This window comes from Theobroma cacao, chromosome 9 (assembly GCF_000208745.1).
Source record: "Theobroma cacao cultivar B97-61/B2 chromosome 9, Criollo_cocoa_genome_V2, whole genome shotgun sequence".
In the NCBI taxonomy this organism is placed as follows: Eukaryota; Viridiplantae; Streptophyta; class Magnoliopsida; order Malvales; family Malvaceae; genus Theobroma; species Theobroma cacao.
The window spans coordinates 32808095-32826957 of NC_030858.1; the positions used below are offsets into that span (position 1 = coordinate 32808095).

Consider the following 18863-nt stretch of genomic DNA (forward strand, 5'->3'; position numbering starts at 1 on the left):
CATAATTCAGTACGATCCAAGTAGTTTTTATGTATTGAAGTGGCTCCTAGCTTGGTATAACAATGTTTTCCAAGAAAATTCCATTGGTAAGATATTTACTTAATTAGCTGTCCAACTATTTATCTCCAATAACAAAGCAACTAGTAAAATTTCATTGCATCATCCTAAACTGTGACTTTAAATACCCGAGCCTCTCCTTTTATTTGTATTTATATTTTCTGGAGATGATTTGTAATGAAGTAGCTGTGAAAGTAGAGTATAATTTCTTTTAAGAAGCAGTGTCTAACCCGACAATGCCGACTTTCAAAAAAAAGAAAAACTCGACAATGCCATTTGATTTTTCTTTTGGTCACTGAACCAAGAAATTCCAGGGCCAACACAAAACAAACACTGAGTACAACCAAAGATACGCAAAGACAAACAGAAGCAAACAATCTTTCTTCTATCTATCAAGCATTATGCATCTCCGATGGTTGATTATTTTAAGCATATCTAGCATTTTCACCCTGTCAGATACCATACCCTTCTTCAAAGAAGTTCAATCTGACAAGCTAAGAGACAAGTGAAAGTAAGATACATTGGGTGCAACCCACTGCACCAGACCTTACCTTAGTTTTCAATGCAGTGGCCTACAAAATATTTAAATTTTATCCACATGAAACAACTTAGATGATTGAAAATCAAAAAGAAACAAAGAGGTGCATAGAACCCATCATTACTCCTATTATTGTTCAGAATCATCTCCTAGAAATAGCATTTTTTATATTTTATCTACTTTCAGTTAGATGTTTTCTTTTTCTTAGTAAAATTGCAGAAGAACCTTGAATTTGAGTCTTGGGATGAGAAATGTAATTGTTAATTTGGTAATTAATTGTATATGTAAAAGAAAGGCTGACAGATAAAAAAGTTAGTGACAAATGAAAGCAGAAAATAACAAGAAATTGACAAATTTAGATGGGAAAATAGTTGCAAAAATTCCTATGCTTTTGTGTGAATTTGGAGTTATTTTAATTCATTAAAGACTTGAAATGTTGTCTATGTTTTCCTAGTTCTGTTTTGTCCCCTCGTCACAGTTTACTCCGGGAGGAATGAGAGGATCTATATTTCACTGGAACATATATTAAAAGCCAAACATTATAGAAATTAACATGAGAGTATAAACCTCTTTAGAAAGTAAACGCTGAGGCCAAACTTGATGAGATAAATAATGAGAAACATGAGAAGCAGGAAGCTGCGAATAACACGACTTCCCATTTGAAGGTAGCACCTCCATCGTTAACAGCAAGGCTTGTGGAAAACAAGGGAAGACTGAGAAACAGCCGAGGCAGAACCTCCATTTGAATTGGCTTGTCAGGTGATGGGTTGCAAGGTAGAAGTTGGCCAGGGTGAAGTGATGATGATAACGATAGAAAGGAGGCTTCAAATGGGCTCAGGGATGAAATTTTTCTAATTTTTAAAAAAGCATTAACTTGGTATCATAGTAATTTTTGCCCATCTTTTTTATTAAGATGTGCCATCGAGAATTACGTTGCTACTGCAAAGTTAGTAACATCATAATTAAGTGCCAAAGTGTGATCTTATGATATGCTTATATCCTTGTATTCGTAGCACAACAAATTTATGTAGAATACTGCAAATCAGGCCGGACCTTTTAGTCCGAATCAGGGTCCAAACACTCACAATGGCATGTTTTCTCGATAAATCTAAAGTTCAACAGTGGAGTGCTACAAGTACAAGGATATAAACTGATTTTGAAATGATGGTTCACTAAAGGATGGTAGATAACATCGTTAACTGACCATATTTCAACAGATGAGTGACTTGCATGAAAGCAGAGTTGTCTCGTGGAATATCTTTACAGCAATTGGATATCTGAGTGATAAACACGGTTGGAATGTGACTCGATAAAGGCAGGAATGATCTTTATGAGTAATAGCCCAGTAGAATAAAAGTACAACGATCGTAGAACTTTAGATCTTTCAGCATGAAATAAGAAAAGACCCCACTACAATGTATGCCAAGAGTTATTTAGACCATTTACTTCGCCACTCAGCTATCAGAGACCAAAGATCCAGAAGCACTTAAACTGATTTTGAATTTGAAGCTAATGCAAGTTAACAGCAGATTGTCCTCACTAGTCAATTTCATCGTAAGTGTGTAAGAACCCTGCAAATGCCACATAGAAAAGATCAGCTAATTGCCTTCATGTCATCTGTCATGTAATTGGATAGTGAATGAAGCCCAAAAAATCAAGTTAGGGGTTCTACAGTTTGAAACCAGTGCATCTGATATCACTTCCATCATGCATCCACCTGAGTTCTTTAGGGATCAAACCACAAATTAAGGCAGCTAGATGGAGTTTGTACCTGAGTCCTAAGAAGAAAGGATAAATCTGGATCCTGGTCTCTATTAACAGTTAATAACCAGATTGGTTTCGATATATTATTATGCAACCAAATGGAGTATCTTTACATAACACTTCAAGGCATAAGAAAAGCTATGAGGACAGCAAAAGAAATCATCAAAATGAGCAAATTCCAAATTTCAATAACAATCCCAAGTCAGGCCAAGTTGCACAGAAGAAGCCACAAAAAAAAAAAAAAAAGCTCCATCAAAATATGAAAGCTAAATAAGCCAGACAAAGACAAGAAAGAAGATATAGGACGACAAGGAAGAGCTGATAAATAAAAAATCCATGAGAATGAAAAACTGGAAAACTGAAACAGTCTATTCATGAGTGCAGTGAACAACACCATTTGAGTCGGGTGCAAGAAAGACAAGGTCCTTGATTTGAACAACACCATTTGAGTTCTATTTTAATTGCCTAAAGAGAAATGAATATTTGCAAGGGTTGCCGGTAGGTGATTACTAAAATCCCTTGAAATATCCATTACATTGGGACTTAAAAAGTGAAACATAACATTAGAGAACTTTCTTGTGAAAATTTCAAGAAATGTAGTGTGTATCAGATCAACTCCTTAAGCTGCAGTCTTTAGAGAAGTAAAACTCATGCTTTGGTAGTTGAAAGTGCAAGCTTCCCATTACTTTTTCTTTAAGAGATTCTTCCATCTAGACTTAATTTTTCTTTTAATCCAACTCGTTACATTTATTTTCTTTCTTATTTTAATTGCCTAAAGAGAAATGAATATTTGCAAGGGTTGCCGGTAGGTGATTACTAAAATCCCTTGAAATATCCATTACATTGGTACTTAAAAAGTGAAACATAACATTAGAGAACTTTCTTGTGAAAATTTTAAGAAATGTAGTGTGTATCAGATCAACTCCTTAAGCCGCAGTCTTTAGAGAAGTAAAACTCATGCTTTGGTAGTTGAAAGTGCAAGCTTCCCATTACTTTTTCTTTAAGAGATTCTTCCATCTAGACTTATTTTTTCTTTTAATCCAACTCGTTACATTTATTTTCTTTCTTATTTAAATTAATTCATAAAAAGTTGCTAAAGGTTGGAATACATATATCACAATTATTACACTTTCTCAATCAGAAACTTAGCCACAGATTAACCAAGCATGGGGTGAAAGTAACAGTAAACATCTTATTATCAAGGATAAACTGAAAATTGAAAGCACATCAGGTATTGCTAAGGTTTGGCTTTTCCATCCCACGCTAATGTTTTTGAAATACAGTGCAGGTCACTTAAACATATCAGCAGAAGGATCTTAAGAGGTAAAGTGGCAAACAACTCCTAAACTATCAGTTTATCACTTTCCTGGAAGGAACCCTGCCCAACAGATAAGAGAGACCTAAGGATACAGGATATCACTGATCAAAGGTCTCTAAACACAAATAAGAAGGGCAAAATGAAGCCAGGTAAGATAAGCTAATATAGAAACAAGTTTTTCTATTTCTTAATGAAGGACAAAAGATAATCTGGTGCCAGGAAGTAAGCACAACACATTATTGATGAATGTTTCTAGTTAGATATGGCCCATAGAAATAGAACTCAAGAAAGCTGCTGCCAAATTTAGGACAATGTTTAAATAGTTTGGAATTAGCAAAGGATGTCACACATACGTCAAAGGAAGGTGTTTATGAGATTTTTTTTGGTGCCTGTGTGAGACTTGAGGATAATAAGTCCATAATAAATATAACTTTGCTCACCATGCTTTCTATTTCTGTTGCAAACATCCAGTAAGAACCGAAGTAACAAATGCTTTCTTCATCATTTTCTTTATTTTCTTTAGCCATTTCATCAAACCAAAAGCAGCATGAAAGTTTGAAAACAAGAGGAAAAAAGAAACTAAAAAAAAACACCATAGCATAAAGATTGAAGTGATAATTTAGACATATCAGATACTAGATCAATCATGAAGCATGGGAAACAAGCAGTGCTTTCTTTAACTGAAAATATCAGAGAATAGGCTGGTTGACTGCCTCAACGTTCAAATCAATTTATAAGGGCACATCACAAGTGGTATAATCCTGAAAAAAGTTTCAAAAAATAAAATGTTTCTCAGTAAAGTGAAACTTACAGGTGGAGTGAATCCAGGTAAAACTTGATTGTGAGAGAGTACAAATTGTCCAACTGTAACAGGGCAGGATGTTTCCTCACAAAGTTGATGAGTTTCTTGATGGATATGTATCCCAAAGTAGGAAACATCAATCACCGCTTGGCCTCCAGAGATAGCTTGACCTGCAAAATGTAGGCACCAATGAAATGCCAAAAAAGGATATATCCATGAATCATGTACTTAAAAACAAAAAGCAACCTTCAGATATATATACCAATATGTACCGCACAAAATATTGGCAAAATGGACCAAGGATGTATCTGCGTTCCAAGAGTTTCTGTTTAAGCTATTATATGCAAAGTTAACATTTTTCTTTAAATGCTACAAAGATTTTGAGAAGTGGCTTTGTCATCAAAACACAAGCACGATTCCAGCAATAATTAACTTTATAGACAAGAGTATAATCCACCAAGATTGAATGTATTTGCCAGAGAAATTTGATACTGATGTAGAGTATTCTAAAACAGAAGGAAAACTACAAACTAGGAATAATTAACTTTCATAATAGGGATTGTGTTTGATTGAAACTGGATAAGCATTTCAAAAGCTTTTGTAATCTGGTTTTAGGGTCATGCTGATTCTATGAATGGTACTAAGAACATTATTTTGGATTTCTAGGGTTGAGTTTGACTGTGAAGTCAATACCAGTTCGTAGGAAGGATTGAAGGTTGATTCTTAACTTAGATGAAAGCTGGAAATAAGCAAGATGAGATCTAGGCTTCAAACCTAGATTCCTTTAAGGGTTCATATTTATATTCCAAAGACTTCACACCAAGGTTTAGGATTGTTCCACACCATCCAAAACCGGGCATAGTAAATGCTGAAATTCTACCAAACCTTTTATATATATATTAATTAAAAGAAGTTACAAGCTTATTTATAGAGTTTTAAACAAGTAGCTAGTTCCCAGAGACCTGAGATCCAAAAAAGTTAAGTACAAATATTTATTACATAACCTTACAATCCTTATTCCTTGTACTCAAAAATCACCTTTTAGACATCTCCGATGCATGGCTTGATACCTCAAAAACTAGATTAGATCAACACTTGCAGCCAGTTATTCCCATATCTCTACGGGGTGCTTTACCTTCAAACTTAAGCATCTAAAGCTCAACTGAATTGAATAGAGTCTTCAGTCAAATATGAAGAAATTTAAGAATTTCTTATTAATTGAGTCTAAGTGAAGTCCTATCCTTTTTCCCCCATTTAAACTCCACCTTATGAAAGGCTTATTTTTTGTATTTTTATCACATCTACTACCAAACATGACATGAGATAAAAATGATCCCATCCTACTTTTAATCTTACCCACAACAAAGTTTGATAACTTTCTTATCTTAATCTGTCATCCTGTGTACTAGAGACATCCTAAAATATCAAATTCAAGGTAAAGACTATTCGGAAATTGCAATAACGGGATAGTTACCGGTAGATGCTGAGATCGTGAAGGTGGCTGGCTTGCCTCTAACCACAGGATCAGGTGATATATCGACTCCCTCGACTGTTACAACGAAATCAGCTTCATCACCTGCATTGATTTCAATCCAGGAACTCAGACATATATCAGAAGAAAAAACTGAGCAATTGAACACAGAAAAGATAGGACAAAACAACCAAAAGAAATAACAAAAAAAAAATCAAGAATCTATGGACTAACACATGTCAGTTCACTTTAGACTAGATAATTTCAGGAAAAGCAAAAGAACCCAACAATAATCTAGCAGAAAGAAAGAAGAAAACTAACCGCAGTAACTGAAATCAGTGGCCTGGAGAAAAGGTAAGAAAAGTAAAGCAATAGCCAAAAGGGGCATAAGAATGAGCTTGAACCGAGCTGCTACTGTGTCCATGGCAGGCGTGCTTAAAGGGGTTTTCTTTGTTTAGACTGAGGATGCCAATTGCCAAATTATCCGATAAAAAACTGCTCTGTATATTATTTGCAGAGGAAATAATCAAACCCTGTTTTGTCTTTTATGTGATTGTTATGACCATTGAATTTGAACACTATTTATTTAAACATAGAAAGACACCAAAACCAAGAATCTGATCAAAACGCTCAATTTTTGTCATTGTCAGCTGAATTGTCACTTGGTCCCACAACTAGGATGTCCTTTACTTGTCTTTCCCTCTGGGCACGCATGCATCGGAGAATATCTCATTTAATTATAAATTATATAAAGTTTATTACAATATTATAAAAAAAAAAAATCTAATCCAACCCTTGAATAATAGTCATCCTGAGCTCCATACAACTGAGAATCTCTTCAATGGCCTCAATGGCATTTTTCTTTTCTTTCTTCTGTATTAGTATTGTGTGGTTATCGCCATTATATGTCTATTTTTTTTCTTGCTTTTGAAGAAAATATTAAAATGGGGCAAAAATGAAGCATGAAAAGGTAAAATGACGTTTGATTAAAATGAACAAACTGTTAAACTGTAGCATTCGTTCATCTATAGTAGTTATCTAGCTAGCCGAATAATTTGTCTAATTTGCAACATGACCAGAACAAAGGTACGTCCTTTGCATAAAGTTTTTGGTCTGTTGTTTTAAGGCTGAGAAAAAGAATCATAAATTTTGGTTTTATCTAGGGTGTGATTAGGGACTTGAATTGTGTTATGCAGCTGGGACAGTATTGTTTTAAAAGAAGAGCCAGCAGAAAGATTGGTGAATGGCTCAGTTGGATCAATGAGGAGAGTGTAAGACAAGCTTTCTCCCAGGAGTGAATCATCAGCTCTTCAGCAGTATCCAGTCATGAGCTTCTGAGTTATCCTCTATTTTCCGGCCACAAGCTTTTCAGGGAAGGTGCTGAGGTTGCAAACAACAAAAGGGAGGCGTGCCCTCAAAAACCAAAAGCCATTTATTCAGATAATTAAACTGCTCTGGTTAAGCTATCAGGCTGCATGTATAAAATGCTTGCACATCTGGAGAGCTAATCTCACTGAAATAAAACAATGCTCCGAGATCTTGTAAGGAGGCAACTGGAACATAGAGAGACGGAGAGTCCGAGACAGTGTAGTACTCAATGATTCTCCAAAGTCCAAACTCAACTATATATCAGACGCCAAAGAAGCAATTCCAATCGTGAAGTTTATACCAATGCATGTCAATTCCAAATTGTTTTGATCATTCAATATCATCTGAAGAGCGTTAGATCCCTGAACAATAAGGCAGCATTGGCAGCTAAATAAGCCTTGGCATTCATAATTTATAAGGAAATAAATTGATATATTGAGCTTTAGAGCTGCTGATGACATGGGAGCTGAGAGAGGCAAAGTATGAAAGTTTTTTTTTTTTTTTTGCCTTGTTTATGAATTTGAATTGAGTGAATTTGTTATGATTACTTGCTCTCTTGAGACACAGATGTTTCACATCTTTCATTTTGTTATTAAAAGAGCTTTTATGAAGCATTAGAACTGGGTGACTAAACTGTTCTAGCTCTCCTAAACTTTTACCAATCTTGATGACTAAGGCTTTGGAAAGATGAATAATTTGTTGTAAATCCTGGTCTTTTCAGTATAAATTCGTAACACAAACTAGTGAACACAAGCTTTCTTCATCCATTAAGACTAACCACTGAAAATTATTAATCTGGGAGATAAGACTTACTGGTGGAGTGAAGACAGGCAAAGTTTGGGATTGCGAGAGCTTAAAGTTGCCTGCAGCAATAGGGCAGGATGCTTCCTCACAGAGACTACGAGTTTCTGCACGGACATGCAATCCCAAGAAAGAGACATCGATCACTACTTTACCGTCAGAGATTGGTTGACCTGAATGAAAGATGTATGCCAACTTTATTAATAGAATGCCAAAGAATAAAAGAAATCGGACACAATTCAATGTAGCTCCTATAGTCATCAACATGCTAAAGCTGCAGAAAATAAGCACCTGAAGGACAAAAGTGGTAGAGAATGTAAAAATATAGGGTGAAGGACAGAGAAAAAGAAGATGTTTGAAGTCTGGACTTCTACTTCTTAAAATAAACTGAAGCCTTGTCCAACTTATTGTACCTAGTGAACGGAATTGTAAAATCTGAATCGACTATCAACCATAGAATGTACCAATAAGAGAAAAGAAAGTGGAGCTTTTCATTAGTGTTCTGATAGATAGTGCATTATACAGTTAAGAATGGGAAAATAGGGAGTCCAAAGCAGAAAATTATTACTTGTAGAAGCTGAGATGGTGAAGGTAGCTGGCCTACCTACCAACATTGGATCAGGGGATACCTCAAATTTTTGGACATTAACACTGTAATGCCTTGAGTCATCTGCCTTAAAATTTCAATAAGGAAAACTGAAAAGGGGGGGGGGGGAATAAGTAGAGTTACAAAATTTTAATGCTAATGAAAACACTGGAAAAAAAAAATAGACATACCACAGTACGTTACATTTTGAGCCTGATTAAAAGCTAAGAGCAAAAAGATAGTGAAGAAAAGCACAATGGTAAGCTGGAATTGATCAGCTACTAGCTCCATGGATTGCCTAGGTTCCAGTTACAAAGGCAGAGAAAATGAAAAGTAAGATGGTAAAAGAGTTGTTTTAAGATGGAAAACATTAAACAATGAAGAGCGAAATTTCAAGGTTTTCAATTTTCAAGAAAGTGATGGATGTGTCATTGTTTGAAGAACTGGTGTAGCATATGTGTCGCCTTACCATACTTCACTTCATTCGGTTGCTACTGTTTTGTCTTTCTGTGATGAATTCACGAGAAAATTGACATCAAAAACGAAGAATCCACAAAAACAAAAGAACCAAAGGCAAATAGACAGTCATTATCTTAGTTATCAGCTAAAGCTAAAGAAACTTCCACACTCGTAAGTCTAAACTATGCTACGCCTGGTCCCCCCCGAGTGAACTTAGTATAAAGTTGTCATAATGCGGCTCCTTTTTCGCTGTTCTCTTTTTCTTCTTCTTCATTCTTTTCTCCCTCATTCTTTCCAGCTAAACTTATATGGGGAATTTACATTGCTCTTGGGACAAGTAAAATGACCCCAAGCTTTATCTCAAAACAGCATCCAAAGGATTCCTATCCACAAAAATCAGTGCTCAACCTGTTTTGGGCTTTTTCTTTTTCCTAAAATAACACAGTTGGAGAATTCGTTACTCTATGAAATGGAGTGCTGATTAAATAGTTGAATTGAGTAGTCACAAGAGTCAAGCTACAATATCTAAAAGTGGATGACTGTGGTTGGGATAAAGGCAAGTAATGCTGCTTGTAAGCATGTGAAGTTGATGCTGAGCTATGCTGTTGTTCCATTATTATTATTCCATTAAAACTCATGGGCAATACTATTCTACAAACTGCAATACAAGAAAAAAGAAAACCATGCTCCTCAATCGAAGAATTGTAACCCTTCAATTAAAAGAGCTGTGCATGGCACTCTTACCATTCTCATTCATATGTGTTATTATGATGGACAAACTATAATGACTTGTTGGAATTTACACACATGTCTAGAGTCAAAATCAGCAAATATAGGGTTGGTCCAATCCTTTTTATGTTTTGAAAAGTAAAATTAATCCCTCCCATAATTCCAATCCCCAAAACTTCTAAATGAAAAACCTACCAGCTTTATGATCTGTCAAATTTTGGACCAACCCTGCAAATCATTGTTCACAACAAACAATATTAAAAGACCAAAGGAAACAAACTAAGCAAATTAAAGCATTTTGCTGTTTTTTGGGTCTTAAAACTATTAAATAAACTAACCCAACTCTTTAACAAATGTTGGCACACTACTGGAACTGATCAGTAGTGAAGCACAGGAAACAGTTTTGACAGTTTATTTACTGTTTTTAGAAATCGCCCATAATTTTTAACAGCCATTTTACTGCAGCATTTCACTTGACCAAGTCATCATATCTCTCGCTCTCACTTTCCAGGCGAACAGAAAGTAAAAGCATTTGCAAAGCAAAGCCGTTATAAAAAGCAGAAAAACGAAAGAAATGGAAATTAGTAATAACTGTTTGACTGCTGCAGCATCAGAGTCATACAAGTTAACTGAAGAGAACAAAACAAAGTGCTGTTTCCGAAAGTAATGGATCCTGTGATCCGGAAACTCAGGTTTCGTCTTCTTGCATGGCTTCACCGATCTCGTTCTGGTACTCTCCTTTTCTTCAATTGTTAACTGAAAAAAAAAAAAAAAACTGTTGGACTGCAATTCTTTGTCTTTGTTAACTGTCATGCTTTGTTTTCCGGGAAAGTTGTTCTTTTTTGAGGTTGGATTTTACTAATGGTAATTTGGGGTTTTATGTCATTGTTTATGAATCATGATCCTAGCAAAAAATGTCTTAAACTGGTAAATTTCGGCTTGAATTCGCTGAATCAAAGATGGGTTTGTTTATTTGTAGTGCGAAGTTCATTTTGAAAGTTCTTTTGGTTTGATGGTTTGAAGGACTGTGATGAGCTTGATGTTGGAAAAAAGTGAAATCTTGAAGAATTTAATTGTCAACTTTGACGATTCTTCCCTAATCTATGTTGTTGATCAGTTTCAGAGTTAGAATGAAAATGGTTTGTATTGGTTGTTATACAATGATACTTGAGATGGCAAATCAATTGGGTTCTAATATACACACATATATCTTTCTGTCTTCCCTCTGGGTATGCATTTGTCAGCATATCTTTGTGTCTGTGTATATGTAATAAATCTTGATCATATGTTGTGTGATTAGTCAGGGAAAGGAACAGCATAAGAATTAAGATTTAAGATAATGATACTAAAAAGAATTAAGATTTAAGATAATGATACTAAAAGGAGCAGCTGCATTCTCTTTTCCTTTTGTATTTAGATGGAAGAATTATGGGTAATATCCCTCCCTTTTTCAATCTTCATCCTCTTTTTAAATGGAAATTTTATTTCTCTAAGATAATGACAGACATTGTCTTTTAATACAAATATGCTTTGCTTCTCGTTGCCTAATTACACTTCCATATTCCAGTTTTAAAGGGAATACGATTTCTCTCAGTTGTACAAAACAACTGTAGTTTTTGTTTTCGATTTCCTTTCTTCTTTTTTTTTTTTTTCAAAGCAAGATTCAAGTTATTCTCCTAACATAACTTATGAGGTCTCTATTAGTTGTGTGGTTATATCACTATCTAATTTTATATTGTCATTTTAGTATATGATTAGAAAGTATAAGCCACATGAGTAGATCTCTTAATTACTCAACTCTGTAGTGGTTCATGTCATGAAACCGCTTTAGGCTGTTCTTACTGTAACAACCATGATTGTGACCGAGAAAACTTCTATTCACATTTCAGTTGGCGGTCAATTTTGTCAAAGTTTTTCCTTAGAGGACTAATGCATACCAAGTTGCAATGAAATCATCTTCCTATGTGAATGTAACAATGTTTTTACCTAATGACAAATGATTTCATTATTTCAATGTCTTTGGACAAGATGACTCTGCAGTATTCAAATTCAAATCTATTGCAGCTGAGGCAACAGGATATTGGATTTTCTTTCTTTGTGATTTTTCATTGTATATTTCCTCTTATTTTAACAGTAAACCTATCTTTTTTCTTATTTCTGAACACATGTTTATCCAAGTCAATTGATGATGGCTACTTTATCAGCTACTAATATCAACTTTTCCTTTGTTCTCAGTTCTTTAGTTTTACAAGATATTGAGCTGTGAACTGGTATAAGTGACCTCTTGGTGAACATTGAATGTAATACCTGTAAAGTGTAAACATCTGAGCATTATAGTTCAACCTGTCATGTAGGTGAGGTCAAGTCATTGTACGACAAGTATCTTACACTCAGTTTTATCATCTCATTTATAGATATGACTCACTATACTGAGTCATGTTAAAGGTAGCAAATATGATAGGCACATTTTTAAAATTGACAGTGCTTTTTGCTTTAAAAAGATTAGTATTTGGAGAATTAACTTTGTTTTTGATATATTGGATATCAATTATGATGATGAGTTTATATCTCCTTTCTTTTGTTATTTTCAGGCCCAATTTCGTTCATGAAGAAGTTTTCATACAAAGATGTAAAGAGGGCAACTGATGGCTTTCACAGGATAATATACAGCAATTCCCGTGGGGCTGCTTATAAGGCCAAATTTGAAGGTGGTGAAGTTGCTTTGGTAAAAGAAGCAAGAGCTTTTGATGAAGGAATAGACAACTTCTATAGAGAAGTGCAATTCTTGGGGCGATTGCATCACCGCCATCTTCTTGCACTCAGAGGGTTTTCCACAGGGCATAAGAGGTTGATGTCTATCTTTCATTTTGATTCCATTTTCAGATTTGCTTGCTTTTAGATAAAAATATTGAGACTTGATTTAGAAAAAAATGTAGCTGCCATTTTGAGAAGGTGAATTTGATGATATAAGAGCTTTACACTAAAGATTATCATATGATGCAGTGGTTGACACATTAAATGAATGAAGTGTAAAACCATCTGTTTTTCTCTGCAAAATTCTCTTTACTCAAATATGTGCATGTGTTTATGTATAGCTTCTATTAAAAAAGGTACTGTGATAGATATTCTATGCATAAAAACTCACCATAATCTTTCATGTATCTTTGCAGGTTATTAGTGTTTGACAATATTGAAAATGGAAGCTTGAAGGAGCATTTTAATGGTATATCTATTAAGCATAATTTGTGTAATTGCAAACATTTTCTTCTGTTTTAAGCAACTGGCTCTTGACAGATCCTCTAAGGACTCCTTTGAATTGGAAAGCAAGGCTACAAATAGCTGTTGGTGTGGCAGCAGCATTGGTAAGTCACAGATTCATCTGCTTTAAGTCCCAAACTCTCTAGACTGTGCTACATGATTCCACACTTTCTGAAGAAGCATCCCAAACCCTTGAGGAATGTGGTAGGCGCTAAGCTTCCCTCCTCAGAAAGGCCAGTTCTTGAAAGCAGCTATCTCTCTTACGTGGCTCTGAGACTCAATTGCTTGTTGCTCATTTACCACACATGATCTATTGCATCAATTTTTAGGACCACTGCTGATTAATGCCTTCTGATGTTTTACCTGCCAGTTACCCTCTTTTTCCTAATTCATCATTAGACTAGGATTCAATTAAATTCTGCCTAGCTAGTATTCAATATCTGCACATTGGTTTGATAGCTGTGTAACATAATGTACTAAATCATCTTGTTGACCATGTGCTGGCAGGAGTACTTACTTCTTTTCAGTAACCCACCGGTTTATCATGTCTCCATCAGCTCAAGCAATATCATGTTTGATGAAAACTTTACTGCTAAGGTTAAAGTCTATTCCTTTTGTTCCTTCCCTTTTTGTGTTAGCATTTGGATCATATGGATCATTTTCAAAGTACTGGCATCTTAAGAAGCTAGATGGCTATAAAACTTTATCACCATTGAAATAATAATTATTCATTCTTTAATACAGCTGTCTGATGTTGGCCTTCTAAGTTCTGTTGGAACTTATGTCGAAATGCCTCATCCGTCATGTTCAGAAGGTGATTCTTTTACCACTATCCTTACAAATGTTTGCAAGACTCGCTTTCCTCTCCGATGAATTCTTTATTCATCTATTCTCTCCTCTTCTTGCAGAATGTCTGGAGCAGGAATGTGGCAACATAATTTTTCAGCTTGGAGTGCTGATATTGGAGCTAATAACTGGCCAGTCATCAGAACAAGGAGGGACCGATTTAATCCAATGGGTCCAAGGATCTCGCCTTAGCAGTTCAATCCATATGATGATAGATCCAGACCTAGGGAACAATTATGATTCTAGGGAACTTAAGAAGCTTCTATCTGTAGCAAGATTATGTATAAAATCTAAGAACAACCCAAAGTTTCCCATTCCACAGGTATTTCGTTATCTCCAGAAAAAGGTGGACATTCCTTACTAGTGTTTGTAATATGAGGTTTCTTTTATACAAAAAAAAAAAATCATATTTATAGGAAGTTTAGTTTATTCTTTCATGGAGTTTTCACCAGATTTTTATCTCTCCTGAACAATCAGGAAGAGAGATGCAACAGACTGCAATATATAGCAATATGATCAAGAATTGATTCATTTTTCTTTCTATCAAGTCTATTGAGACAGCTAAACATGGTCAAACTAATTTCCATGGATCAGTTATTGAATTAGGAAGCCTAGCAAACATACGCAGTGACACTCCGTTTGTATCTTCAGGCACCTTCTCCTGTTTGAACAAATTAATGTTAGCAAGCTGCCTAGTCCATGCCTAAACAGCAAAAGCACTATAAATTATAATTCAATATATGCTGGAGAACTGAGTCAATCCATTATTATTGTTAATTGCCACTGAAAATCAAGTAATATGATTATTATAATCTGTCATTAGGAAGCCAATTTGAAGGACCATTTGGGGGGTGGAACATGAATTGGAGTCTATAAACCTTAAATAACCAGATGATGTTATTATGGCACCAAGTAACCAAATAATGTTATTGTGGTTCTCTAGCAGCATGCACCCAGTAACCAAATGATGTTTCTTTTTTGAAAGGAAGTAACCAAATGATGTCATTATGGTTCTCTACCAGCAGGCACCAAAGAATCTTTCATATCTAATATTGTATAACAGTAGATCAACGGCGAACTTATTTTCCAATTTGCCAGCAAGAAACATTATATGAGAATGGCAATCTTTGCCAAGAAAAGATAAAAAACACATGGTTCATAGAGTATCCTACATCTTCTGCTCATGCACCACCACTCACCCACCACCCATGCAAGACATGTCTTGCAACAAACCATAAACTCCCAGTTCAACTACTATAAAGATCAGCTTCCGTATTCCTCAGCATATGAATACTACTCAAATTAGCTTCCGATTTTTTTCTTCATCATCACTGCTGTGCGCATTGCACCCTCTGGGCACCACCATGCATCTCCTCTTCATCAAGAGTTTCCTGTGCTGCCTGTTGCTTCCTCCTCATCTCCTCTTCAATATTCACATCATGTAGCGTGGTCTCCTCACACTCATCTAGCTCCATATCAGTCAACTGAGAGGTTGGCTTTGGCGGCAGGATAGCCTCAAGTGCTTGAACCTGATCAGGGCTCAGAGAATCAGGGAAGTCAACAGTGAAGTGAATGTACAATTTGCCCTTCATGAATGGCCTCTGGTACAGGGGCATCCCCTCATCATTGATTGCCTTGAAGGAATCTGGAAAGAAAAGTTAAAAAGCCAATAAACCAAGCAAGCAATGGAAGAAAGCCTTAAGAGACGGGTGTAAATATTCCTAGATACTTACCAGGCTTCACTATCTCCCCAGAGTTTGACTTGATTAAAAGTTGTCGGCCATCTAGATGGGTAAGTACAAATTGGAAGCCACACAAAGCCTCAGTCAGAGACAAGGTATGTTCCACAAACAGGTCTTCTCCCTTTCTCTTGAATTTTGGATGTTCCTTCTGCTGAAGGACAAAGACTATGTCCCCAGTAATGGTATCAGGCTGCAAAAAACACCAGAAACCAACCAATTGGGCTCCATGCTACTGTCAAACCAAGTGCATATACTAAACTGCATTACTATTAAAATTAAAACATACCACTTCATCTGCTTCGCCTGGGAATGTAATCTTCTGTCCATGCTGCATACCCTTCTCTACGATGACTTCCAGCACCTTCTTCTCCTGAACAACCTTCTCACCGTTGCACTGAGGGCAACGGTCCTTGTCATTGATTGTCTCACCAGTACCCTTGCATTCATTGCAGGGATGTTGCATTTGCTGAATCATGGAAGGACCAAGATGCCTGATTGAGACCTTCATACCAGAACCCTGGCAACCAGGGCACTGCATTGAAGCACCTGATTTCGACCCTTTGCTGTTATAAATTATACATTCCATGTAAGCAAATACTACCAAAAGTTTAGAGACAGGAAAATGATGAAGATATTACTAAATGACAGCTAAAAAACTTACCCATTGCACTTCGAGCATAATATATTGCGGGAAAGAGAAAGCTTCTTTGAAGTCCCAAGGTAAAGGTCCTCTAGAGAAACCTTCATATTATTAATCACATCCTCTCCCCGTCTCTGTCTTCTTCCACGACTGCTACCTCCTGCTCATCGACAATAACCCATGATTCAGTCATACTCTAATTCACCTAAAATTAGTCCAACGACATCAACAAAATAACAACAATTTCCAAATTCCTCAATCTACGAGACCATTAATAGTGAAAAGCATTTTATTCAGGTAGCTGAAAAACATCAGTGTAGTGCTCCTAAAAATCAACCCAACAACATTAACAATGATTTCAGATTCCTGAGTTTACTCTTCAATCAGGATTCACTAATTAAATGAAGCTTAGGTTTTCATAAACATGATACCACGTCATAATTCGAATGAAAGTAATGCTTAAGATAACTTTCTCTTAAACTAATTCACTTACCTCCAGAGGGGCTACCACCAAAGAAGGACGAGAAGATATCGAACGGGTCATGGGCCCCAGTAGCGCCCATTCCGTCCTTGAGAGCATCCTCACCATACTGATCATATATCTCACGTTTCTCAGGATCACTCAATACCTCATAAGCTTGAGCTAACTCTTTAAACTGCCAACCAAACAAAACAGAAAAATCAAAATTAGCATTACCAACAAAATCTTTAACACCCATCCATAATAAAAGAAACCCAGATAAAATCTTCGAAAAAGAACAATAATGTTACCGTACCTTTTCAGGATCACCGCCTTTGTCAGGATGGTTTTTAAAGGCGGTTTTCTTGTAAGCTTTCTTCAAATCATCCTGGGAAGCGTTCTTGGAAACACCCAGAATCTCATAATACCTCGTGTTATCACTCTTCTTCGGTGCTCTTCCAAACATTTTTTTTCGATCTTTCTTAGTTACTCGATCAAACTGCTTTGGCTCTGTTTGTTTTGGTTTGGAGAGGAAAGAATATAACAGAAAGCCCTGGCGACACGGCAAGAGAAGAAAATAATAAATCAAGTGGCGTGGGGGAGAGGATTTTGAGGGGGAATTTAAAGGAGAGCTTGTTGAATGGACGGTTGAGATTAGGAATCCTCATTTTGTTGTGAAGAAAAAGAAGGATCTAGAATTATCTACCCCCCCTCTTCTTCTTCTTCTTTTTCCTTTTCCTTTGCCATGGAGAGATGTTCTTCGAATTCTAGATGCTTCTTTCGCTTCAACGGCGAGGCGATTCCCGCGTCATTTCGTGTTCATTATTTTCGATTTTTAATTAAGCCTCTTTTTTTTCTATTTTTAAAGGGAGTACATCATATTTTAAGTTATTAGTATTATTAATTAAATATAAATATTCACTTTCTTTCAAATTATTTTATATTCAAATAATTGATTGTCCGTTGATCATAAATCATCGAAAACAATTATTAATCACTATTCGTCAATTGTAAAGAGAAAGAGAAGGTGGGAATAAGAAAAGGGGATGACTTGTATAATTTGTTTAAAATTACTTTGCTGTTTTAACGAGAAATGAAAAAGGTATGAAAGAGAAAATACCACATCATTAAATCATGTGAATTGAAAATATCATTTAAAATAAAGTTTGACGACAATTAATTTTTTATTAAAGTTAAAAGTTGAAAGCTTAAAGACTCGATATACAATAACAAGTAAGGATTTAATTAAAAAAGTCATAATTGGAGAATTTGTTCTTAATTATTTAAGTTAAAATGTAATTAATTAACACCTAAGTTTTATATAAAAAAAAAAACCTCAAAAAAATTTGCCCCAACCTTTTATAGGATGTTATTATAAATGTTGTTTATCAAGAATGGTCCTTATGTACATATCTTCTTTGTATAAATATAGATAATAGTTTAGATTAATTATGTATTAGCATAATACTTGAATAATTCAAGAAAATTCAAATAAATTTTTAAATTTCTATTGTGTTGAAGTCAAACTTTTATATATTTTTTAAAATCAAATAGATTATTATAATTAATAATTAATTAATTGTCACTAATTAAAAAATTATATATCATTTTTATACTCAAATAATATTGATGTGATATTAATGAATGTGAAGAGTAAAAACATCATATGTCAACGTCATCATGTCATATCTCATGTTACAAAATCATTTATTATAACATATTAATATATTATATTAACGTTATATAATAATTAATAATAAATGATATTTTGACAACAACCATTAGTCAATTATTAATAATAAAAATTTATTTTAATCAAAAGAAAAATATATGAGAATTTGATTGAACTTAAAAAAATAAAAATTTATTATTTGAATTTTTATGAATAATTCATAAATTTTTTTATATATCATGCCTTATACAATTGATATTGGACGAATAGAAGTATAATTAGATGTTTAATTTAATATCTAAAATTTAAAACTATACAATATGATTAATGGAAAAACAAAGTTCAATAACTG

At 34.9% G+C, this 18863-nt stretch overlaps 4 protein-coding genes across 6 annotated transcripts; 1 reads left to right on the forward strand and 3 right to left on the reverse strand.

The window, feature by feature from the left end:
- LOC18590186 (putative phosphatidylglycerol/phosphatidylinositol transfer protein DDB_G0282179) lies at nucleotides 1578–6524 on the reverse strand. Its single transcript, XM_018127484.1, has 4 exons — nucleotides 6272–6524; nucleotides 5954–6055; nucleotides 4489–4649; nucleotides 1578–2166 (listed from the first exon to the last, which is right to left on the reverse strand). Exons 1-4 carry the CDS (start codon nucleotides 6372–6374, stop codon nucleotides 2050–2052), a joined length of 483 nt encoding a protein of 160 aa, XP_017982973.1. The 5' UTR covers nucleotides 6375–6524; the 3' UTR covers nucleotides 1578–2049.
- LOC18590187 (putative phosphatidylglycerol/phosphatidylinositol transfer protein DDB_G0278295) lies at nucleotides 6975–8996 on the reverse strand. Its single transcript, XM_018126907.1, has 3 exons — nucleotides 8897–8996; nucleotides 8132–8292; nucleotides 6975–7680 (listed from the first exon to the last, which is right to left on the reverse strand). The coding sequence occupies exons 1-3, from the start codon at nucleotides 8994–8996 to the stop codon at nucleotides 7573–7575; spliced, it is 369 nt and encodes a 122-aa protein (XP_017982396.1). The 3' UTR covers nucleotides 6975–7572.
- Nucleotides 10302–14538, forward strand: LOC18590189 (probable receptor-like protein kinase At1g49730). Of its 3 annotated transcripts, XM_018127461.1 has the most exons (8): nucleotides 10302–10623; nucleotides 10917–11032; nucleotides 12485–12740; nucleotides 13064–13116; nucleotides 13188–13255; nucleotides 13659–13748; nucleotides 13896–13965; nucleotides 14060–14538. In XM_018127461.1, the coding sequence occupies exons 3-8, from the start codon at nucleotides 12499–12501 to the stop codon at nucleotides 14359–14361; spliced, it is 825 nt and encodes a 274-aa protein (XP_017982950.1). In that variant the 5' UTR covers nucleotides 10302–10623; nucleotides 10917–11032; nucleotides 12485–12498; the 3' UTR covers nucleotides 14362–14538. The 3 variants fall into 3 exon arrangements, with proteins under 3 accessions (XP_017982950.1, XP_007015638.2, XP_017982951.1); XM_007015576.2 differs by lacking the exon at nucleotides 10917–11032 and having other exon boundaries at nucleotides 10304–10623; XM_018127462.1 differs by lacking the exons at nucleotides 10302–10623; nucleotides 10917–11032 and adding an exon at nucleotides 11711–12247.
- Nucleotides 15009–17644, reverse strand: LOC18590190 (dnaJ protein homolog). The gene is made up of 7 exons (XM_007015579.2): nucleotides 17156–17644; nucleotides 16873–17035; nucleotides 16401–16539; nucleotides 16026–16302; nucleotides 15731–15929; nucleotides 15320–15642; nucleotides 15009–15259 (listed from the first exon to the last, which is right to left on the reverse strand). The coding sequence occupies exons 1-6, from the start codon at nucleotides 17303–17305 to the stop codon at nucleotides 15326–15328; spliced, it is 1245 nt and encodes a 414-aa protein (XP_007015641.2). The 5' UTR covers nucleotides 17306–17644; the 3' UTR covers nucleotides 15009–15259; nucleotides 15320–15325.